The following is a 26064-nucleotide window of genomic DNA, read 5'->3' on the forward strand; positions in this document are numbered from 1 at the left end:
TGGGTAAAGCAGTTTTGAAGCCTTCTTATTTCTCCTTGAGAAATAGTTATCACAGAAGGGTACTCCACTCAACCTAGTAGCCATTTCAGGGAAACAGCCTCTAGGCAGTCCCATATGATGCAGTGAATGTACCTAAGCACAACAGTGAATTAATCTGAAGGACATATGCCCCGCCTTTTGTGGTCTCATATTTATAACAGATGGGAAATATTTGATGCTCATCATTTGTTGCATATATTCTAATGTACTGGTGCACATTCTTCAGTCTGGGGAAAGTAGGGTTTTGAGCATTTACTGATTTTCATTGCTGTTTTTCATCTATACTTATTTTTCAACATTAAAATAACACTGAAATATTCTCCTGGTTAAGTTAATGTTGCAATATTTAGAGTTGGATTGTAATTATTTAAAATTTTGATTGTTGCAAAAGCAAATAAAAGAATTGACTCAGTAGAGGTTACAACAAATATCCTAAAAAGTACTAAAAGTTGTATTAAATTCCTCCTAAATCATAACCTCAACATTATACTTACAAAGAAATGGTTCTGAGAGCCATATCTAAGTCAGTTTCCTGGATTTGATAGTATACTATATTTGTAAAGATGTTACCATGGCAGGGTATAAGACACGGAGGTAGCAGTTCAGGGAATATCTCTCTGTACTTTCATATGTGGCTTCCTGTGAATCTATGGTTATCAGGATAAAAATGTTTATAGAAGAAAAAGTATGAGTAAAATGACACTCACCTGAGCCACAATAGACAGAATTCCTACCATAGCTATAAATGCTGCAATTTTAGCAGATTCAAAACCTATGACCTATGGAAATGGAAAGAAAACACTTTAGTAAGTTAGATATTATAAAAATAATTAAGAAATATTATTAATATGTTCTATTAAAATGATAGGATAAAATAATTGAGGAAATCTGATAAAACTGTGGCAAATTAAGGCAGTGCTGAACCTATTTAACAAATAATTTATATCTAAATCTAAGAAATCACTATAAGACAAACTTTAAATTGTGAAATAGTTTTTAGATAATATTTTCTATTATATGTCTGTCTATTGCTTCATATTCTGTCTCCATCCCCAACCCACAAATTGACAAATACAATAATACTAAGGTAATAGAATTGGAAAGAAAATGATTTGACTTTTTGATGCTGCCAAAACAAAATTGCTCATTAGTAAAGCCAGTGGCTTCCAACTCTGGCTGCACATTAAAATCACGTGAGCAGAAGAGAAGGGAAGAGGAGGAAAGAGAAGGGAAGGAAGCAATGAGATACTGGAACCCACTGAAGACCAATTAAATCACAATCTCTGGGGATATGGCCCAGGCACAGGTATGTTTTTAAAAACTCCCATGACAATTCCAATGAGCAGCCAAAGTTAGCTGGCAGTGATTTCTAAGACTTTGGCCTTAACAGTATCTCTGAAATGCCTAAAATTTTTAAGTTTTAAATACCCAGTTTCTTAAAAGTTCATTATTTTTCCCTCTATGAAATTCTATACAATTCAAGAAAAGGACCTTAAAAATTATTTTATATATTCTTCTCATTTCATAAATGAGTACCTTGCTTCTAGGCACACAACTAGCTAATGAAAGAGGTAGGGCTTAGACAATCCAATCCAGTGCTGCTGACATTAACAATATTTTATTACTACCTAATCAAATGCAGTTTTAAAAAATGAAACCTCAAAGTGTAGATGTAGAGATTATTTCTCGGCCTACATTTGTAAGTATCTTTATATATCTATATATAGCTTTATTGAGATAGAATTGAAATACCATACAATTCACCCATTTTAAGTGGTCAGGTCAATGGTTTTAGTATATCCACAGACTTGGGCAACTATCACCACAACCACTTTTAGATTTTTATCACTCCTCAGAGAAACATGGTACCCATCAAAGAGTTCTGCTCCCCAGCCTAACCTATCCACCTCCTATCTCCATGAATTTGCCTATTCTGGGCATTTCATACACATTGAATCATAAAATATGTGGTCCTTTCATGTTTTCATGGTTGACTCATGTTGTAGCACATATCGATACTTTATTACTCTTTTTTTTTTTTTTTAGACAGAGTCTCACTCTGTTGCCCCGGTTAGAGTGCCGTGGCGTCACCCTAGCTCACAGCAACCTCACGCTCCTGGGCTCAAACGATTCTTCTGCCTCAGCCTCCTGAGTAGTTGGGAATACAGTATACATCACCATGCCCGGCTAATTTTTTCTATTTTTTACTAGAGTCAGGGCCTTACTCTTGCTCAGGCTGGTCGAGAGCTCCTAAGATCAAATGATCCACTGGCCTTGACCTCAAAGAGTGCTAGGATTACAGGTGTGAGCCACTGCACTGGCCATACTTTTTTACTATCAAATAATAACATTCTATTGTATGGATATACCACATTTGTTAATCCATTCATCAGCTGATGGACATTTTAGTTGTTTCTACTTTTTGGCCATTATGAATAATGATTTGTGTACAAGTTTCTACATTAGATGTGTTTTCATAATGTTGAACATTATGAGGAACTGCCAGGCTCTTTTCCACAGCAGCTACGCCATTTTACATTCTTAGCTCTTATTTAAGACGGTTCTGATTTTTCTACATCTTTGTCTGTCTTTTTGATTAAAACCATCATAGTGCATTTGAAGTGGCATTGTTGGTTTGGTTCGCATTTCCTTGATAAATAATGTTATTCATCTTTTCATGTGCTCACTGGCTTTTTATATATCTTCCTTTGTGAGCTTGAAGAATAATCTATTCAAAATTCTTTGCCTATTTTTTCAGTTGGTTTGTCTTTTTGCTGTTATCAGATATTATTGAGTCTTTTATTATAACAGTTATATACATATTCTGAACACAAGTTATTTCTCAAATATATGATTTTCAAATATCAAATAGAATTTTAACTAAAATTTGTGTGTTCAACACTCTTAAAAGCAAGCACAAATATAAAATAAACATGGAATGATTCTGGTTTGTTGTAATTGGTGGTGGTGATGACATGAACACACATGTAGGAAAAAAAGGCTAGAAGTAAAAATAGTCACAGTTGTTTATTATCTGTGTAAAGAGTTGGGGTTTTTTTTGCTTCCTTCCTTGGACTTTCCTATTTTTCCTACATTATTTTCTATATTAAATGGATACTTCATTTAATGTGTAAATTAATTATAAATGCATGTATAATTTTCTCCATTAAACACACATTATCTCACCACTTGCCTCTAAATCTCCAGCATCCATTGTCCACCATGAGCAAACACAGAAATGCTTCAAAAAAAGCTTTACTTACATGCCACCATACAAAATATTAGTCTCATACTCTCAGGGAAAACTATCAGAATGGAGAATATAACAAATTACATTTTTAAATCTCTAAAAAATAGAGTAATTTATCTAAGAGGCCTGCTCTGTCAAAGTGGAGTAAACAATTAGGAAAAGGCCTTCCTTCCAATGAAATCAGGAAAAAACAGGGCAGGATGCAATAGAAAGGCAGCTTAAATCTGAGCAATCCCAGAGGCCTGAAGGACAGTTGGAGAAGGGAAGTTTTTTATTTTTTTTTAAATTGTCTTAAATAAATTATCTATCTTAAGGGACAAAATAGTTATATAAAATTTTAAACAGGAAAAAATCAGAAGAGAGGGAAAACTTTTATTACTGCTTGTGAGTCACCCTGAAGTCTATAGCAGCAGTTGAGCTATGGTATACTGCGGACAGCTCAGCAAGCTGGCTGCAACTGGACCCAGGTTAGAACGCGTCTGAAATAAAATACCTCTCTATAAAATTTAATGGATATTAAAGATTTAAAACATTAAATTACAGAAATGTTTATAGCAGTTTTGTCCATATTTACCAAAACTTGGAACCAACCAATGTATCCTTAAGTAGATGAATGGATAAATTGTGTCATGTACATGCAAACAACTGCTAAAAAGAAATGAGTTATCAAGCTATAAAAAGACATGAAGGGGCCGGGCACGGTGGCTCACGCCTGCAATCCTAGCACTCTGGGAGGCCGAGGCGGGCGGACTGCTCAGGTCAGGAACCAGCCTAAGCAAGAGCAAGACGCCGTCTCTACTATAAATAGAAAGAAATTAATTGGCCAACTAACATATATATATACATAAAATTAGCCAGGCATGGTGGTGCATGCCTGTAGTCCCAGCTACTCGGGAGGCTGAGGAAGAAAGATTGCTTGAGCCTAGGAGTTTGAGGTTGCTGTGAGCTAGACTGACACCACGGCACTCACTCTAGCCTGGGCAACAAAGTGAGACTCTGTCTCAAAACAAACAAACAAACAAACAAACAAACAAACAAACAAGACATGAAGGAACCTTAAATGAATATTATTAAGTGAAAGAAGCCAATCTGAAAAGGCTATAAACTGTATGGAAAAAGGCAAAACTATGTAGACAGTAAAGAGATCAGTGGTTACTAGGGGTTTGCAGTGGGAGAAGGGATGAATAGGCAGAGCACAGGGGATTTTCAGGGCAGTGAACATACTCTGTATGATACTTTGACATTGGATACATGTCATCATGTCATTATACATTTGTCCAAACCCTAGTATATACAACACCAAGCATGAACCTTAATATAAACTGCAGACTTTGGGTGATACTAATGAGTCAAAATAGGTTCATCAATTATAACAATGTACCACACTGGTGAGGGACATTGATAGTGGAGGAGCTGTGCCTGTACAGGGGAAGGGGAAACATCAGAAACTTTTCTCAAGTTTCTCATGCAACTTACTCTCACTTTTGCTGTGAACTTAAAACTATTCTAAAAAAAAAAAAAAAGTCTTTAAAACAAATATTGTGGTAAATTCTGTTTCTGCTAATTCTCTCTGAATAATTCTTAAGAAAAATTCTTCCATAGTGAATATCTTACTATATTTTAAATAATAATTATATTAAATGTACCATTTACTAGTTATATGCCAGCACCTACATTTGTAACTAGAAACAAGTTCATGCCATGTTTTATTTTTCCTCTACAATGGATTCCCCAAAATTTCTTTAGACAGATCCCAATCTTTGATTTTCCACATGTCCAAAGGCTACTAGGCACTAAATACTCACCTGCCTGAGATAGAGAAAAAAACTTGAATACTGTCCAGCTTCAGGAAGGTATGAAAGAAACACAGTGATGCAGATTAGTAAGACAGTAGAATCTTTTCCAACTTTTTTCAGTGACTGGAAATAAGCAAAAAGAAAACACATAAAAAGCTAACAGACACAAATATCACCAATGTTCTGGGACACTGGCTTCACTATTTTGACCTATTAAGATGGATTATCTTTGGATTATAAAAGGAAGTAAACCTTAATATTAAATCTATCATCATCTCTCTATAGAATTTACAAGTTCTAATTTCAGAGGTATATATTTCAAATATTATAGCTTTTTAAAAAACACATGCTCATCTTTGTTAACAACACTGGTTCATATCCCTAAACAGATCCTGAACCTCCTATGAACAGATCCTGAACATACATGCCTACAGAACCTTTTGAGATCATCATTTCTCTCTCTTGATTTATAATACAATTTCATTAAGGCCATAGTCAGTACAAAGTTTTCATTACACATAAATTCACTCTATTCTTCAAAATGTTAATATCCAATTTGCCTGTAAGCCTGGTAGACAAATAAGTATGCTCTAGCCATGGGGTCAGACTGGTAAGAACTTTCTGAATGCTACAACCTTGTTGAATCTTTCTTATATAAAAATGAATAAAATAATGTCTTTTAGAGCAACTTGGATGGAACTAGAGATCATTATCCTAAATGAAGTATACCAGGAATGGAAAAACCACCACCACATGTGCTCTTTAATAACTGGGAGCTAATAGATGGGCACACATGGGCAAAAAGAGATGTAAAGGTCATTGGAAATCAGGAAAGGGGCGAGGGCAGGGACGGGGTAAAAACTTTACCTATCCAGTACAATGAACTCTATTTGGGTGATGGGAACACTAAAAGCCCTGACTTAAGCATTATAAAAGGTATCCATGTAACAAAAACATTTATACCCCCTTAATATTTTGAAATAAATTTTTAATAATCCTTCTTATATACATAGAATTGTTCCATAGAACCAAAAGGTATACTATTACCGAAGGAGTGGAAAAGACTGCAGACCTCCTAGGTCATCATGTCATAACTTTGACATACTTAATAATATATAAAAGCTAATATCTATTGAGACCTTGCTACATATCAGACACTAGACTACTTAATTTTACACACATTAACTGTAATCCTCACAACTGCCCTGAAAAGCCACAGTAGTTCCATTTCACAGAGGAGCTTCCATGCGTAACTTGATCACTGCATGACAAGAAGGCCGGAAGCCTAACTGGCCGGCTCCAAGTCCACTCCTGGCTTCCTTTTCTAAATACCTCTTTTGCTGTCTAACATTGTGGCATAAATAGAACAGGAAGGGTCCCCAGGTCATGTCCTAAGTGAGTATTTAAGAAAAGAATTTCTGACAAGTTCATATACCTTTCCTAAAAGGTAAACTTGGGAACAAAAAGCAAAAATCAAATCTCTGGTTCTTTTTTTCTGCACATATCTTTTTCAAGAACAGTTCCAAACCAAAGATAAGGTGGGAAGAAGATGAGAGATAAGATACTTTTTTTTTCTAATTGTTAGTGTGACACACACACACCCGTACCAAAAAAAAATCATATATATATATTATATATAAATCTATTCACTATATATATTAAAAATCTATTCACTCTGCAAAACACAAATTCAAAGTCTCTGGTCAAAGTGGAGGTACGTTAACAGCTCTTTAGTAAGACCAAATGCATTTATCCTTTTTGAATCAAAGTCAGTGAAAATGCCCACTTCAAATGACCACCTTCATTTATTTTGTTAAAAAGTATGAAAACAACGAACAACCATACAAAAGAGAAATTTCCTTCCCAAACTTTCATCGAGGATTAATTTGACATTTATTCTCTCTTTCCTTATGACATGCTTAAGTACCAATTATACATATTTCTTAGTGCATAGACTACCTCACTCCATTACTTGTAATTAATTTTTCTCTATTTTTTACTGGAAATAGAAATGGATCAACAACTGCTGGGATTCTTGAGGCTACACATATATTATTTGCTTGGCTTAGAAAGATATTTAGAAAAGTAAATATTTTCATGTTTTTATTTACCGCAAAAGGGTCTGCTTGTTTCCAAGAAATCTGAGCTCCCCAGGAAACCGGTCTCATTTTCTCAGGCAGAGATTCCGGAACAGCCACTAAGATGAAGCAGATGTCTAGAAGAGCCACCACTGTGGCTACCAGCACAACTAGGCTGTCTCCATAATTGGCAGAAAGGTATGCTCCAATGGCGGGGCTGATGACCAGACTAGCTGCAAAAGTGGCTGAGACCTGTAAGAAAGCATATTCTCACCCAGGGTCCCACAGGTGAACACCTGGGCATACCCTTATCCAGGGTCCCACGTGCTGCAGGGGCATACCTGTGGGAAAGCACACCACTCAACCAAGGTCCCACAAGTGCATAGCTATAGCCATTTTCCATGGCTATAAGCAAGATAAAAAGAATGTGTTGCATACAACTTTTAAGAATGAAAGATAATTAATGAAAGTAATTTTAAGAATTTGTTCACAAACTATTAACTAATTGGAGATACCCTCCAGAGCCACAAGAGTTTAAAAATATATAGAGGAGGTCATTAAGTATGAAATGTCTGATTGTGAATCGTAAGTGTAGTTTATTATATCTCAAACAAGAAGCTATTCAATTAATCAATGTATATATCTAAACTATCGAGGCAGTTTTGCCATCTTAATGGTAGCTTGTTTATGTCAGCAGCAAAGAGGCCTGGAGAACAAGAGGCCATGAAATCACAAAAGGCATTTTCCACAGCTTGTTGAGAATTGAATACTTCTCCCTTATAAGAAGAGGTCCAAAGCTTAGAAGAAGTGGCAGTCAGCTGGTGCAAGTCTGGTGAATATAGTGGATGACAGAGAGTTTCTAAGTCCAGCTTCTGTAGTTTGAGCAGTGTTGTTAGTGCGACATGTGGTTGGTCAAGCATTGTCTTGCAAGAGGACTGGCCTGTCTCTAGTGACCAATCTTGGCTGCTCAATTGCAAGCATTTTCATCATTTCATCCAATTGACTGCAGTAGATATCCACTGTCATCAACTGACCAGGTTTCATAAAAAGCTATAATAGATAATATCAGTGCTGGACCACCAACAGACACCATGAGCTCTTTCTTGATGAATATCCAGTTTTGGACTGTGTTTTGTCACTTCATCTTTCTCCAACCATTGTGCTAAAAGTTTGGGATTGTCAAAAAGAATCCATTTTTCATAACATGTAACAATATGGTGTAGAAATGGTTTGCCTTTATGTTGTGACAGCAAAAAAGCGCAAGCTTTGAAATGATTTCTTTTCTGACATTTGTTTAATTCATGTGGTGCCCATCTATCCTGCTTCTTCACCTTGCCAATGTGTTTCAAATGCTCCAATATTATTGGAATAGTAACATCAAACCTTGCTGCTAATTCATGTGTAGGGTGAGATGGATTCACTTCCACTACAGCTTTCAGCTCATTATTATCCACCTTGGTCTCAGGTTACCCACATGGCTTATTTTCAAGATTAAAATCACCAGAATGGAACTTCTCAAACCATTGTACATTCATTAGCCACGTACTTCCCAAACACTTTGTTAATATTTCAACCTGTCTGTGCTGCATTGGGACCATGATGGAACTCATATTCAAAAGTAACACGAATTTTTGACTTATCCATGGTTTCACAAAAATTGCTCTGAAAAAATAATTTGAAAAAAGAATTTGAAAACCAAAACATGCATTTGAAAAACTAAAGATGTACCTTTGCAATAAAAATATGAAGTGTCAAAGTGAAATTTCAGAGATATCAACTAACTTAGTACTTAAGAAAATTGGACATTTCATACTTAACCTAACAATGCTATTAGAAATAAAAATTATGAAAACCTTCCCCACAAATACAACATTCAGACTTTGGTCTTCTTTAACTGGAGGATGGGAATGTGAGAAGAATATGGAAAAAGAACATTCCTATAGGGCTGATGATAAAATCTACAAATTAGTCAGGGACTGTACTTAGTTTCATCTTCCAAAAACGTATACTCTTTCACCATTTTATCATTTGGTGGCCATTTGCTTACACTGAGGGGTGGGTGGGGAATTCCAAAACTGATATATATTCTTAGAAAGAGAAAAAAATAACAACAAAAAAAGGATTTGTTGAAGGAGAGGTTGGAGATTTTTGACTAGAGGGCTGTGGATTTCTGTTAACCCTGTCGCCATGTGACTGCTGTCCAGTACAAAGACCACAGAGCCAGCTGACCACAGCTGCAACCTGAAGCCACGTGAGCCTCTTCACACTGCACTCCTATAAGCATGTAGAATGCTTGCTGTATTTTAGAATGCAATCTGAATGTTCAGAAACTTAATGGGCAGTCGCCAAGTTATAACCAGACTGAGTGTTAAGCATATCTATAAGTTAGCTATTTAAACTTCTAATTGATTTTACTAGAAATCACATAAATCATTATCTGTGACTGTAATTATGATTCCTAGTATGCCAATGACATTCTGTTTTCATCCATCATCCCCAACTGAATATAAAACTACAATGTATTTAAAATTAGTATTACGCTAAAAATATTATAAAAGTCATAAATCAAAAAAAAGTTTCTAGAGGGGAAAAAAGGATGTGGAGAATTCCAATTTGGGGAACAGGAATTCTTTCATTCAGTGTTTATTGAGTACCTACTATGAACCAAATGAGTTTGATGAGCCTCCTGCCCTTCAGGCATGCCCACTTTGAGAAGTTCAAGGCAACCATATAACTGCATTATGAAACAATTATAGGAGCATTTCTACAGTCTCCTCAGGTGCTACAGAAAGACTGCTACAGCATCCTCACATCTACAGAAGCACTGTTGTAGCATCCTGAAGTGCTATGAGAGCACTGCTGCAGAATCCTCTGGTACTACAGAAACACTGCTGCAGCATCTTCAGACTTTCAGTATGGAAGGTGCACATATTTTATACATTGTTCTTTAATGGGTCTCAAAATGTTCCTTAATACTTGACTATAATTAATTGGCAAGAAATTCTCCTATATTTGTAAGATAGGTAGGCAGCAAGATGCTTCTTTTAATTCTGTCATCTTAACATCTAGCATTAGGGGTAAATGTAAAGTAGTCTCTGGCCAAAATCCTAGGTCTTATGACAAATCCAGGAAGCCTTACATGCTGAGTCGCTGATGCTGGCCAGGAGCACATTTCAGCTAAGCAGTGTCTCAGCCTTGATGTGCATGCTCACTGACTTCTCTCAATGCCCCTATGAATAGGCATTAAGCCTAACTCCCATATTACAAGGAGGAGCTAGTTAGAGAGGGCAATTAAGTCACAGTCACTTCTAGTTAGAACTTCTCTGAAATCTTTCCTTAAAGCACTGCTACTCAGCACAACAACTTTGTGAATGGTTTTCCAGCTAAAAGGAAGGAACAAAATCGAACAAAATTGCAAAGAAATGGGTATCTCAATGAGTTTTCCCCAGTGTAAAAGAAAGCTATCTTTCACCTCTCTCTCTCTGTTGCCCAACTCTAACAAGCCCACCCTGAACACCTTTCCTTCTTTGAAGGCTTCCTATCAGCTTCTCCTTCTGCCTGTCTTCCTCCACAGCAATCTGAAGATGTCTCGTGTTAGGGCATAGCAAGAGGGGGACATTCAGGGGTGGAGGGAAGGCGGCAAGGAGAAAGCAGGCAATAGTCAGAGGGGAAGTGTGGTTTAAAGAGAAGTTTTCAAACTACTCTGTCTAAAGTCAACAAAGTAAAAATTTTTGTCTTTTGTGGAACAGCAGTAATTTACTTACATGTCCATCACTGATTAATGACGTTATTCATTAGGTCAATAGCAGTGAATGACTACTTACTCTTTTCCAGGAAGTGGACTTTAAAACAAAGACTCAGGGAAAGGAGAGGAATAATCTAAGTTTGTGGCATTCAATCCCCCTCCAATCTATTCCCCACAATCCAGCCAGATCATCTTTTTCTACCTTCTTATTGTGAACATTATCAAACACAGACGAAGGTGGGGGATTACAAAGCACACTTCCATGTCCTACAGGTTTAGGCATGGAACACATGACAACACATGAGCATCCACGTGTTCACACGCTATCTTTTCCCCAAAACCATTTTGAAGTAACTTGCAGAGTTGCAGCACTCTGATCCAAAATGCTTTGGCTGCCATCTTCTAACAGATCTTTCTTCTCCTATATAACCACAGTTCCACTATCATGCCTGGGAAAATTAGAAAGATAGTCTAATATCAAATTGTCAAAAAAAAAAGTCTCCTATAATTTCCTTTTTTTTCCCCCTTTGAAACAGAGTCTTGCTCTGTTGCCGGGGCTAGAGTGCAGTGGCATCATCATAGCTCACTACAACCTGAAACTCCTAGACTCAAGGGATCCTCTCGCCTCAGCCTCCCAAGTGTCTGGAACTACATGCATATGCCACCACACCTGGCTAATTTTTCTATTTTTTTGTAGAGATGAGGGTCTCACTCTTGCTCAGGCTGGTCTCAAGCAATTCTCCCACCTTGGCCTCCCAGAATGCTAGGATTTTAGGAATCAGCCATCGTACCCGGCCTCCTATAACTTTTCTTATCTATTTAACGCCTATGTATTTGTTGAATGAATGGAGTCCTTTTTCCACAGTATGTCCCAAATGGGTGCCCTACACAACCACCAATAAAGTTATAATGTATTAACATTGCTGAGATTCCAGCACTTCTCCAATTAGAATTAGGTACACACAGACTTCTGATCTTAATACCTATTGACTGTTTAAGGTTTCTCAAGAGGTCAGATAATAAGAAATAAATCAAACCAACTTTTTAAAAAACTTTACAACTGACAATTCACATATTCCTGCCAATCTTCCAACCCTAAAACCAGGGAATAAATTACGAGCAATTTCTATCTTGCTATCTTTAACTTTTTGTAGGAACCCTTTTTTATTTCATTTGCTTTAGATTTCCTTTTATATAAATATATATTTACCACTTATTTTAAATCTCAGTTTCTGGTGAATTTTTAATAGAATATTAATTATTATTCTGGTTAAAAAAATATATAGTCTATTATCTTACCCATCCATAAGCAGTACTCCGTGCGTGCTCCTTAGTGACATCAGCTACGTAGGCAAATATCACAGAGAACGTGACTGAGAAGACTCCAGAAACAGAAATCATTGCAAAATACCACCTATAAAAAGATAGATGGTTTAATTACCCAGGAGAGAGGCAGTGTATTTGTACTTTTATAATCCAAGCCAAATATATCATGTAACGATTACAAACCAATAAATAAATAAATATACATGTATATGTGTATATACTTAAAGATAGAAAAATTAAAATCAAAATGGGGAGGAAGAAGTAAATACATGCTAATTATGTCATTGCTCAAAGGGGGTCAGTTACATGTAGTCTACAAAAGAACAGAAAAAAGTAGGAAAAAAGTGAAAGAATAAGGGGAGTTAAGTAAAAGTTATAGTTTTAAAGGTAGCCAACAGAGTAAAAATTTTTCAAATTTCCTAGCTTTAAGTAAGAAAAAGACATACACAACAAATGATTTTAAAACTGCAGTCCCCAACCCCTAGGCCAGGAATGGTACCAGTCCATGGCCTATTAGGAACCAGGCCACACAGCAGGAGGTGAGCCACAGGAAGAAGGGGTGAGGTAGTGAAGCTTTATCAGTATTTACAGCCACTCTGCATTGTTTTCATCACCACCTGAGCTCCGCCTCCTGCCAGATCACCAGCAGCATTAGATTCTCATAGGAGAGTAAACCCTACTTACTGTAAACTGCACTTGCAAAAGATCTAGGTTGCATGCTCCTTTATGAGAATCTAATGCCTGATGATCTGAGGTGCAGCTAAAGTAGTGATACTAGCATTGGGGAGTGGCTGCAAATACAGATTGCCATTAGCAGAGAGGTTTGACTGTATAGAGACCATAATAAATCAATTGCTTGCAGACTCATATCAAAACCCTATCAGTGAGAGGCAAGTGACAATTAAATTGCATCTGGTGGCAGGCTTTATAGTGGCAAGTAAGCATCTTACCATCTCCCCCCACCAACCCCCAATCCATTGTCTTCCTTGAAACCAGTCCCTGGTACCAAAAAGGGTGGGGACCGCTGTATCTACACAAAAGCAGAAAGTATAACAAAAAAAATTAATGTAATTGAGACCAAAAACTTCTATCATATACACAGATGATTTTTAGAAACCTAGTTAAAATATTACCACAGAAAATCTTACAGAACAAAAAGTAGGGTTTATTCCAGGATAAAAGAATATGAAAATATTCTTAAAACAAATTGAAAATATTAGAAAATCTATTAATATAATTAATTACATTAATAGCTTTAAGGAGAAAAAGCAAATAATCTCCATTAATGTTAAAATATCATTTAATAAAATTTGACATTCACTGTTGATTTAAAAAATAATCTCTGGATAAAATAGGAATAAGTATTTTTCAACCCAAAAGTTAGCCTAACACCTAATGATGAAACATTATAACACTCCCTCCCTTTATATATAAGAAGATACATCCACAATCATCACTTTTATTTAACATTATCCATGAGTCCATACAATTACCAAAAGCAGTGAACAGCAAGAAAACTGGAAGAAGTAAAATTTTTGACAGATGACAATATGCCTAGAAAACCAAGCAATTAGAAGAGCCCAATTTTTAATAGAACAAAAATAATAAAACTTATAGGCATAAAACTTAACAAGAAATGTATAAGATCTAAAGAAAAAATTTTAAGTTACCAAAGGACATTTAAAAAGCCATGTGTTCTTGGACATAAAGACTCAATACCAAAAAGCATTTTATAAAAATTCACCACCTGGGACCAGGTGCGCTGGCTCACACCTGTAATCCTAGCACTCTGAGAGGCCGAGGCAGGTGGATCGTTTAAGCAGTTTGAGACCAGCCTGAGCAAAAGTGAGACCCTGTCTCTACTAAAAATAGAAAGAAATTAGCTGGACAACTAAAAATATATAGAAAAAATTAGCCAGGCATGATTGGTGCATGTCTGTAGTCCCAGCTACTTGGGAGGCTGAGACAGAAAAGATTGTTTGAGCCCAGAGTTTAAGGTTGCTGTGAGCTAGGCTGATGCCACGGCATTCTAGCCCAGGCAACAGAGTGAGACTCTGTCTCAAAAAAAAAAAAAAAAAAAAAAAAAAAATTCACTACCTGGTAAAAAAATGATTATGGGTACCCAACAAATTCAGAATGTGACAAATGCTGACATAAAATCCCTGTCAGATAATCAAACAAAAATATTTTCACATGACCCAAAAAAGAAAATCTATTAATAGCATTAAAAACCAAAACAAACTTCCATATTTAAGTGCATTCTTCACATAGGAAGAGCATGTCATCAACATGAACACAGGCCAAAATACCATCCTCTGGCATCCAGAAAACAACTAAGTCACAGGTCACATGCAAATTCCAACCCACCTTTGGTAACTTAATGAACTGTGGTCACATGTTAAACACTCTCTCCAATTTATCATGTTGCAGGAGAAAATGAACTCAAATTCAAATTCATATTATAATTTAGAATAGGCTATCAATCTGACTATATTATGTACAAAAGTGATTCCTGCCTATTATGATATAAACTATGTTCATGTCAGTGCCCCAAAAGCAATGAGCTAACAATAACAATATATTTACAAAGTCAACTAAGCCACAGTGAAGAGCCCACCCCAAGGATTAAGCTCCTACAACTGACATCACGGCAACAACAGCTACCTTATAGACATCTTTTATTTCTATTTCTTCAGCTAAGTAGCTTATCTCTGTAATGTCTTATATTTCTCCATTTATAAAATGAACATGATGGCAACTGCCCAAATTGGCTTTCAGTATTACCAAAGACAGCAAATGAAAACACAGGTAAAACTGCTTTGGTTAAGTGCTCCGTAGGTGGAAGTATAACTTACACATGACTCAAAAACAGACAGTCACAACGTGAAGGCCCAAGCCACTCACCATGGGCTGATCCTCATCAGTGGGATTGGGAAGCAGGTAAAGAAGACAGTAACGAGGAGAAAGGGCTTCCTCCCCCACACATCAGACAGAGCACCTATGAGCGGAGCACTCAGAAAAGAGAGCAGGCCCTGGAGAAGAAAACAGAAGCAACAGTTAAATCTAGAATATGATCCGCCAATTATTTGTAACTATTATTTTTTAAATGCATTAGCTCTAATTCAATTTATTGGCCCAAAAACAGAATAGATGAAACACTAAACACAAACTGCTATATTTAAAAAACATTCTAACAAAATTTTAAATGTGCTATTACAAAGAGAAGGAAAGGATAAAAGAACTTGTTTTCAAGAAGGAATTAGAAGAGAGAGATAACATGAAAAATACACACACACACACACCCATGTTTGGCCCTTAAGAACATACACCAAGCATACAAGAAGTCAAAAAATTAAATCTTTTAATAAATACATATGGCATGTGTATTCTGCACAAGTCTCTCTCTGCATTAACTGCTGCAATGAGGACACCCAAATGAATACACACCATACACACTCCAACGGTCTCACAGAAATAAAAAGGATGAGTGTGCATATGCTAAATGCCCAGAAGAAAAGTAGATTCCTTGTCAATCAAAATAAAGTTTCTCTGCTTGATGAGTTTAGGATGAAGGAGATAATTCAACTTGAACAACAACAGAGTTGAGGCTAGCGGAAGTCTGTGTGGTGATAGCTAACACCACACAGAAGCAAAGGAAGTCAAGTAACTCACTTTCACTACTTGTCCCACTATTTGCCAGTCACTGGGCTGCTGGCCACTTTCATATGGATGGGGGTGAATAAGAGTAGAAAAATGTTAATAAATAATGAAACAGAAGAAGAGTACATGCATATTCATTGTATTATTCTTTACTTTTGTGTTATCTGAATTTTCATTAAAATACGTTTAAAAAACTACTCAGCATAGCATATAAATATTTAATAGGACCCTCTAAAATCTGGCCCCTGACAACACACCCTATTCTGTAGCTACATGCAATACTTCTAATTTTCTGGACACACCATGTTCCTTTGTACTGATGGCCTTAGCAAAGGCCTTTGCCATGCCTGCGTGTTCTTCCCACACTTGGACTTGGTAAAAGCTGCAAGTCATTATTCCCAAGCTTGGGGGAGAAGGACGAGAAGCATTTTTTCCTCTCTCTTGTCCCTTAACTACTTAAGCAAATCTAATCATACTACTGAGGCAGGGACAAAGCAAACTTCCCCCACATGGTACATATCACTTCTATTTTAATTTCAACACTCCATTACAATCACTTGTTATTTGTCTATCTTCTCTACTGGATTAGAAATTGAGAGTAAGGTCAGAGAGATAAGGTTTCTTTTCATCTCTGTACCGTTCCTAGGTACCTATCACAGGGCCTGGTGAACATAGGCTTCCAAATTTGTTTGGTGAATTGAATATAACTTCTAAGAGGAAATCAACTTGTATAAGTTAACAAGGTCACATAGATTCTAACCCCTATGAGCCACCAGTTAACCCAGGACAGCAGACACTGTAAACCAGGTGTCCTCAAACTACGACCTGCGGGCCACATGCAGCCCGGCGAGGGAGGACATTTATCCAGCTGTTTTTGCCACAGCTGCCTGTCCTGCTTAGCAGTCGACTCGCAGTGCACATGTGTGGAATGTGCACCGCACTCTCCAATGGCCCTCCAACAGTCTGAGGGACAGTGAACTGGCCCCTTGTTTAAAAAGTTTGAGGACCCCTGCTGTAAACTGAAGGTGAACTTAAGTAAGGTGGTAAGGGGGGTGAGAGAAAGACACAATGGAGGGTAGGCAAGCTGAAGAGAAAAGTTTTTGGTTCCTCTGAAACAAATTTATCCATGGCCCAGGAATCAAACCTTGTAGATCCCAAGTTACAGTAGACTTCAAGTGCATTTGCCCTGCTCTCTTTTCAAGACAGTAACAGAAGGAGGATTAAATAATTTTCCTTTAACTAAGGCACTAAAAGACTGCAGAAGCAGGGCTCAAATTTAAGACATGTGACAATCGACTTCATGAATTTTAAAAAGAAAATCTTTCATGTTGCTTCAAAATTAAGTATCAAATACCTAAGTACCTATGTAGTATAAAACTAGTAAAGAAAATAATGTAAAAAATTTAAGAGAGAAAGGCAACAGAAATGACCACTACCACGATCACCACAAAGCAGTAACAAAAACTTTATAAGCACAAAGAATCCAGGAAAAGTTTTTGGACAGTCCTAATTTCAGATTTCATACAGTGCTTAAAACACGGAATATATGCTATTTTTTAAAAAAAGATATGAGAAAGCCAACTATGTTTTATATATTTAAAATAATGTAGTTTTATAGAAAAAAGATATTATTTTCTAGATTATTGATTTAAATTTTATTTTATTCCATTCTTTAAATAATATACCTTAAATTATTACTGACCAAAACAGATATTACAAATATCTTCTAGGAGAACCTACTATTTTATTAAGATGCCAAAATATAATTTATTAAAATACTTGGCTCTGTGAAAAATTTATATTTCCTTACTATCAAATACTTTCTTCTGTCCATAGTTATTTCTTTAATACCCAAACTGGCCTTAGATCCCATCAGGCCATATTATCAGAGCTGTAGATTGACCAGGACACTTTGTCATTTATTGATTGAGCAAGTACTTCATCAGTACTGAAGCTGCAGAGCACAATTTGTAAGAACAAAATGTTTAAACATTAAAACCAGACTGAAAACAAAGCCCTAGTCTTAACCTCTAATACAGGCAATTCTCACTATTCATAGTAGTTATACTCTATAAATCACCACAAACACCGAATTAGCGAATACAGAACCACTGCTTCTAAGGGAAACAAGAATGCCGACCTCAGGGGAAAAATGCACATCAGGAAACCCAAATTTTTCCCCTACTCTGAGCACATCTGTGAATGACAACAAAAACACTATATTGATTTTGAGGTGAGAAATAAACTAAGTGAGTAGACGGATTCACAAATACGGAATCCTCAAGTAATGAAGATCGACTATACTCATATTGTGCAACCATAGCCCAACAAGTACCTGAATAAAACATGGTGTGGACGGCAAAATTAACCAACAGTTTATCATAGTCACTTTAGTATAATAAGCTTCCAAACAGGTTTTAAGCTGGCATAATTAACTGGCCAGTAATTCTGATATGGCCTTTTAGGTCCTAATTTGACAAAATAGCAATTAAAACTTGTTCAATTAAATGCAATTATCCAATAAATTTTTAAAAGTATACAAAGAATGGCAAGTACAACTCATCTGAAACAAATATATATGAATTTTATAATTTATATAGCCATCATAAATGTTTCAAGCACATATTTTCCTTAACATATGCAGTTGGAAAAATATTATACTAAAACAATTTAGGTCAATACCCTTAAAAAAGCTTTAAAACTAAAAATAATTTTAATTTTGCTTCAAATATTATAATTAACTTTGCAACTGAGTTTGAGGGAACAATGGCACCAAGGAAGAATAAAGTACAAAGTCATTTAACTAATTCTGAATACTTTCATTTTCCCATGGAAAAGTTAACACTTTATGACAAAGTTTATTTCCTTTAGAAACCAAGAGGAACTCACAACATGTAAATATAGGTTATTCCCAAATTGGATTCACTTTGAATTTTCATATTTTACTAATAATTTCTATCTTTATTTCTTAAAAGTAGATCAAAAGGAAAATCCCACACCAATGGGACTGTGATTTTTATTTATAATATATAACTAGAAATACTAATCTTTTCACACAAAAACAATATAAAACAGGAGTCCATCTTTCTGACCTAGGACCTACTGAGACCCTGCACGGTACAGAATTTTCCTTTCCAGAGTGCATGTAAATCAGTTCAATAGGGCAAAAGAGAAATGTAATTAACACATAAAGTGAGTTTAATTAAGTGATTGCCAAGAAAGGGGATTTGTGAAGCAGAGAAAGTCATCTGCCAGAGTCTCAGAATGGTCTAGAGCAGGGTTTTGTTTTTGGTTTTTTTGGGGGGGGGGGGTGCTGGGGGAGGTAAGGAGAGAAAAGCAAGAGAAGATTCTCTGAAAGAAAGCAGGAACAAATAAAAGTAGGATGAAAGTTAAATTTATTTAATTAAAATATAAAGAAACAAACAAGCTTTTCCTTAATCTTACGGAGTCACTATTTCAAATTCTGATTCCAAGAAAGCTAAGCATATGTTTTAAAGTAGTAATAATAATGGCCAGTATTCACATATGCTACACTGTTCTACGCATTTCACACTCTTGAAGTCAAATAAAATATGTAGAGATAAATCTATAAATTTAAAGTTTTATTTGGCATAAAAGAATTGCAATTTGGGCCATACACACAGACCAGGTGGTCTTCAGTATGTCCAAAGAAAAAATAGGAAGTTAGAGATTTTATAAAAAGGAGAAATGTTATGTATTATTTTTTTTCCAGCACTAGTAAAGTTCTGGGGAGCTAGCAAACTGGTGAGTAACAGTGGTGGGTAAAACTAGTCTTCAGTTGCAGCAGGTTTTTTTCTGTAGCCCTTAGGCAAAACCAGCTTCAGGTTACAGCAGGCAGTTTTAGCAGCCAGTCTAGTGGCAGCAATGTTATGTGTCCTGAGTGCTTTTGGCCCCCTAGCTTTTGACTCTGTTTTAGTTGAGTATGACAAGAATGAACCGAGTCGTACGATCAACTTTCACAACATAAATCTACTGCACCCTGTGAGGTGTGTGCAGTCAGCCCTCCATATCCATGGGTTCAGCATCACATATTCAACCAATCAGGGTTCCAAAATATTTGAAAAAAAAAAACAAACTTAAAAATAACAATACAACAGTAAAAAAAATACAAATTTTTATATAAATACAGTTAAACAACTATTTGCATAGCATGTACACTGTATTAAGTAATATAAGTAATTTAGAGATGATTTGACCAACCAAGTCTGTTGGTCCCTTGATCTTGGTCTTGCCAGCCTCCAGAATTGTGAGAAAATAAATTTCTGTTCTTTATAAATTACTCAGTCTAAGGTATTTTGTTGTAACAGCACAAAGAGACTAACATACTACCCAATTCAAAAGATACTGAACACAGTTATCCAAAGAAGATATACAAATGGCCAATAAGCTCACAAAAAGATTCTCAGCACCACTAATTAGGGAAATGCAAATAAAAACTACAGTTACCAGCTCACACCTATTAGGATGGCTATTAGGAAAGGGAAAGAGAGGAAAAGGAAAAAGAGAAAAGAAAGGAAGAAAAAAAGAAAAGAAAGATAAGAAAAGAAGTGCTGGCAAGCAAATGGGGAGAATGGAACCCTTATACACTGTTGGTAAGAATGTAAAATGGTACAGCTGCTATGGAAAACAGTATAGAGGTTCCTTAAAAAACTAAAAATAGTATTACCTATTAATTCAGCAATTCCACTTCTGAGTATATACACAAAAGAATTGAAATTGGAGTCCTGAAGAGATATTTGTCCACCACGTTCATAGCAGCATTATTGTCAATAGCTTAAACATGGAAACAACCCCAGTGTCCACTGACAGATGTACACTGAGTTGGGAGGACTGCATGAGATCAGGAGCTTGATACCAGCCAGAGAAAGAGCAAGTGAGGCCCTGCTTCTACTAAAAATGGAAAAAATTAGCCAGGCATGGTGGCATTCACCTGTAGTCCCAGCTACTTGGGAGGCTGAGGCAAGAGGATCGATACAGCCCAGGAGTTTGAGGTTGATGTGAGCTAGGCTGATTCCACAGCACTATGCCTGGGCAATAGAGCAAGACTGTGTCTCAAAAAAATAAAAAAATAAAATTGCCCTTTGTGCTTTCAATGTCATGAAATATATCCGAGATCCTTTGTGAAGCTCTCTGCCAGCATCACTTTCTCTGGGCCACCTTCATTCTTTTAATCAAGACCATTTTCCTTATTTATGTTGATAAATCTGTCTTCACTAAATTCTTCTGGCTGAAAATCAAGAGTACTTCCTACAGCAGCAACATCAACATGCTCAATCAGCTATTTCTTCTATAACTCCACTGATGTTCAATTTAAACTGCCATCATCACACTTTTTGTTTCTTTGCTGCACTTTTCATCTTCATTGGCCACCTCTGGTGATCCATATTTGTACAGTGTCATGTGTTTATCACTGGAAGAGGGGAGGCAACATAAGTACATGCCTTTGCTATCTGTGCAGGAACTAAGAGATGCACAGTGACCAATCACCAACATTTTGAAGTGCTGAGACCATTCACTGAACATGATGTACATTAGTTATTTATATATTAATTTGTGACTGAGGAGCTATCGACACAGTTTTTACTTTATGCAATTACTCAGTCAATATATCGTGGGAACTGATATTTGAACTGTGTTAGTGGGGAACTCGCTTTATTTTATGGAACCATGGTATCTGAAATTGTGCTTATTGTAACACACAAGGAGGGGTTGCCTGTATCATGATTTATGTAATATGACGGTAAAATTATTTTAGTATATAATTAGTGACAGCTGTTACATGAAAAAACAAGATACACAATTATAATCTACATCTTACATCTACATTTAAGCTAGATCTTGACTATATAAAAATTCATTTAAAAAGACTGGAAAGAAATGTTAATTCAACAAATATTTACTGAGTGTCTATCATGTGCCAGGAACTGTTCTAGATGGTGGAGATAGCAATGAGCAGACAAAAATCCCTGACTTCAAGAAACTTCCAATCTGAAAGAGGAGGGGTGAGAAGGACAGATGACAAGATAAACACAAAGCAAATTATACAGCATGTCAGAGGTCAGATGGTGATAAATGCTTTGGAGAAAAAGAAAGATGAGAGGGGGGATAGGGAATGATTGAGAAAAGGATATTGAAGTTGGTCATTAGTGAAGGCGCTACTGAAAAAACAGCATCTGGGTAAAGACTGAGGGAGATAAGGGAGTGAGGACTGCCAATATCTGGGGGAAAGAAATCTAAGCAAATAATAGTAACTGCAAAGCCCTGAGGCAGGTGTGGGCTTAGGGGATGGAGCTGGAACAACTTTAGAGGAGAGGAGGATAGGGATGATGCTAGAGGAGAAAACTGAAGGAAGGGAGTTAAGAATGCCACAAACTGGCTTATATCTTACTAGGATTTCTACTGAAAGGGGACCCAGAAGGAAGGTACTGCCATGGTCCAGAGAAGGGATGGTGGCCCAGACCACATATTAAAAAGTTTGATTGAAGATCTACTCTGAAGGTAAAACCACAGAATATGCGGATATATTGGGTTTTTAAGTGGGAGAGTGAGAAGTCAAGACTGACTGCAGGGATTTGGGTCTGAGCAAGGATGGCACAACTAGCAATTGAAATGGGGAAGAATTTTGAGTGGGTCAGGCTGGAGGAGAAATCAGAAGCTTAGTTTTAAAGGCATTAATTTTTAGAACCTCATTTGACAAGGAAATAGAAATGTCAATTAGGCAATTGGATATACAAGTCTGAAGTTCAGGGCTGAGATCCAGGAAGATATTTACTTGAGAGTTGAAAGCAATGAATTTGATAATATCACAAGGAAATAAATATATAGATAAAAGAAATTATTGGTCAAAGCATTAGAAGTCCAAGAGATGAAAAATACATATTACTTGTCAGATCACGTTTAGGACAGAATTTAGTTTGAAAACAATGTTTTTTAAAATGTTACCATATGATCAAGCAATTCCACTCCTAGGTATATACATAATATAAAAGTATATATCTAGGATGAATTGAAAACATATGCCCACATAAAATGTTATACACAAATGTTCATAGTAGCATTATTCATAATAGCTAAAAAGTGAAAACAACTCGAATGTCCAACAACTGATGAATAAACTATGGACTGTCGTTAAACTATAAAAAGGAACGGAGTATCAACATGCTACAACATGTGTGAACCCAGAAAACATTACGCTAAATGAAGGAAGTCAATCACAAAAGACCACATATTGTATGATTCAGTATTATCAGATGTCCAGAATATGCGTATCTATAGAGAAAGAAAGCAGATTAGTAGTTGCCTAAGGCTGAAGAAGTCGGGGAGAATTAGGTAGTGATTGGCTGCAAATGGGTATCAGATTTCTTTTTAGGGTGATGAAAATGTTGTAAAATTGTGCAGAATGAGCGAATAATTCTGGGAATATACTAAAAACTACTGAATGTACACTTTAAATAGGTAAATTGTAGGTATGTGAATTATACCTCAATAAAGCTACAGCAAATAATAACAAAATTGGAGAATTTATATAATAGTGTTTAATCTTGTATCCTGTATTGCTACTTAACCCAAATATAATCCTTCTCTTCCATGCATTTTGGCAATAAACTTACAAAATGAACATTAATTATAGAGAGTTGGAGGGGGGTGGAAATCAACTGTAGAATTGGGGAAAATAGTTAACTGTAGAACATCTATAAAGATTAGTGAAAGTGAAGAATAAAACTAAAATAATCCATAAATCCACATATTTCAAACTTCAGGTAATTCCTTTTTAATCTTTTTTACTTCATTTATATGTGTGTATATATGTGTATATACGTGTGTATATATGTAAAAACAAAATTAGAACTATACTATATATTTATATCATTTCACACACGTCTTCAAAATGTGTTCTTTATTAATATATGCCTATATGACACCATGACAATATCACAATATAATTACTTTTAATGTATTATTTATTTTTTTTATTTCAGCATATTATAGGGGTACAAACATTCAGGTTACATACGTTGCCCTGGCCCAACCCAAGTCAGAGCTTCAAGCATGTCCATCTCCCAGACGGTGCACACCACACCCATTAGGTGTGTATATACCCATCCCCTCTCTCCCTCCTCCCATCTGCCCAATGGCCAATGACTGTTATTACTGTATGTGCACTTAAGTGTTGATCAGTTAACACCAATTTAAAGGTGAGTACATGTGGTGCCTGTTTTTCCATTCTTGGGATACTTCACTTAATAGAATGGGTTCCAGCTCTATCCAGGATAATACAAGAGGTGCTAGACCACCATTGTTTTTAGTGGCTGAGTAGAACTCCGTGATATACATATACCACATTTTATTAATCCACTAACATACTGATGGACACTTGGGTTGTTTCCACATCTTTGCACTTGTGAATTGTGCTGCTCTAAACATTCTAGTGCAGATAACTTTTTTATAGAATGTCTTTTTTCCTTTGGCTAGATGCCCAGTAATGGGATCAAACAGTAGTTCTATTTGTAGCTCTTTCAGGTCTCTCCATATTGCTTTCTACAGAGGTTATACTAGTTTGCAATCCTACCAGTAGGATATGAGTGTTCCTACCTCTCCGCATCTACACCAACATTTATTGTTTGGGGAATTTTTGATAAAGGCCATTCTCTCTGGAGTTAAGTGATATCTCATTGTAGTTTTGATTTGCATTTCCCTGATTAGAGATGTTGAAGAATTTTTCATATGTTTCTTGGCCATGAGTCTATCTTCTTTCAAAAAGTTTTTGTTCCTGTCTTTTGCAGACTTTTTTATAGGGTTGTTTGATTTTGTCTTGCTGATTTTCCTGAGTTATATATATATATTCTAGTTATCAGCCCTTTATTGGATGTGCAGCATGTGAATATTTTCTCCCATTCTGTAGGTTGTCTGTTTGTTCTCATGATAGATTTCTTGGCTGTGCAGCAGCTTTTTAATTTGATCACATCCCAATTATTTATTTGTTGTTGCTGTGATTGCCTTTGGGGTCTTCTTCATAAATTCTTTGCCTAGGCCAATGTCTATCAGAATTTTTCCAACATTTTCCTCTAGAATTCTTATTTTCATGCCTTAGGTTTAAGTCTGTTATCCACCGTGAGTTGATTTTTGTGAGAGGTGAAAGGTGCAGATCCTGTTTCAGTCGTCTATATGTGGCTACCCAGTTTTCCCAGCACCATTTATTGAATAAGGATTCTTTTCCCCAGGGTATGCTTTTGTCTGTTTTATCAAAGATTAGATGATTATATGAGGATGGTTTTATATCTGGGTTTACAGTTCTGTTCCATTGGTCTATGTCTCTGTTTTCATACCAGTACCACGCTCTTTTAGTTACTACAGCATTGTAGTATAGCTTGAAGTCTGATAAATTGATGCTTCCCAATTTATTCTTTTTGCTTAAGATTGCTTTGGCTATATGGCATCTTCTATATGAAGTGTAGAATTATTTTTTCAAGATCTGCAAAAAATGATCTTGGTATTTTAATAGGGATTGCATTGACTCCATAGGGTCACTTTGGTTAGTATAGACATTTTAATGATGTTGACTCTGTCAACCCACGAGCATGGTATGGTTTGCCACCTGTTTACATCCTCTGCTATTTCCTTCCTAAGTGTTTTATAGTTGTCCCTGTAGAGGTCTTTTACCTCCTTAAATATATTCCTAGGTATTTTATTTTCTTTGTTGCTATTGTGAAGGGTACTAAGTCTTTGATTTGGTTCTCAGTTGGACTGTTGTTGGCGTATAGGAATGCTACTGATTTCTGTACATTGATTTTGTAACTTGGGACTTTGCTGAATTTATTTATCTGTTCCAGTAGTCTCGTGGTATAATCTTTGGGGTTTTCTAGATATAAGAAAATTATCATCAGCAAAGAGCAATAGTTTGACCTCTTCTGCCCCCGTTTGGATGCTCTTGATTTCCTTCTCTTATCTTATCTTATTGCTCTGGCTAGGACTTCCAGCACCATGTTGAATAGAAGCAGTGACAGAGGGCAACCTTGTCTGGTTCCACTTCTAAGCAGGAATGCTTTCAATTTTTCCCCATTTAGTATGATGTTGGGTATGAGTTTGTCATATATGACTTTTATCAGTTTTATATAGTCCTGTCTATGCCTATTTTGTTAAGCATTCTTA

The 26064-nt window shown here is 36.1% G+C and overlaps 1 protein-coding gene across 2 annotated transcripts in view; it reads right to left on the reverse strand.

The window, feature by feature from the left end:
• Positions 1-26064, reverse strand: part of SLC71A2 (solute carrier family 71 member 2) — a 78925-nt gene that overhangs the window by 6539 nt on the left and 46322 nt on the right. For both annotated transcript variants that reach the window (XM_012782976.2, XM_012782978.2), the window contains exons 4-8: positions 15139-15266; positions 12208-12322; positions 7197-7415; positions 5095-5208; positions 747-818 (exon numbers count right to left, since the gene is read on the reverse strand). In XM_012782976.2, coding sequence (XP_012638430.1) covers positions 747-818; positions 5095-5208; positions 7197-7415; positions 12208-12322; positions 15139-15266 — 648 coding nt within the window. The remainder of the gene's footprint in view (positions 1-746; positions 819-5094; positions 5209-7196; positions 7416-12207; positions 12323-15138; positions 15267-26064) is intronic.

This window comes from Microcebus murinus, chromosome 12 (assembly GCF_040939455.1).
Source record: "Microcebus murinus isolate Inina chromosome 12, M.murinus_Inina_mat1.0, whole genome shotgun sequence".
In the NCBI taxonomy this organism is placed as follows: Eukaryota; Metazoa; Chordata; class Mammalia; order Primates; family Cheirogaleidae; genus Microcebus; species Microcebus murinus.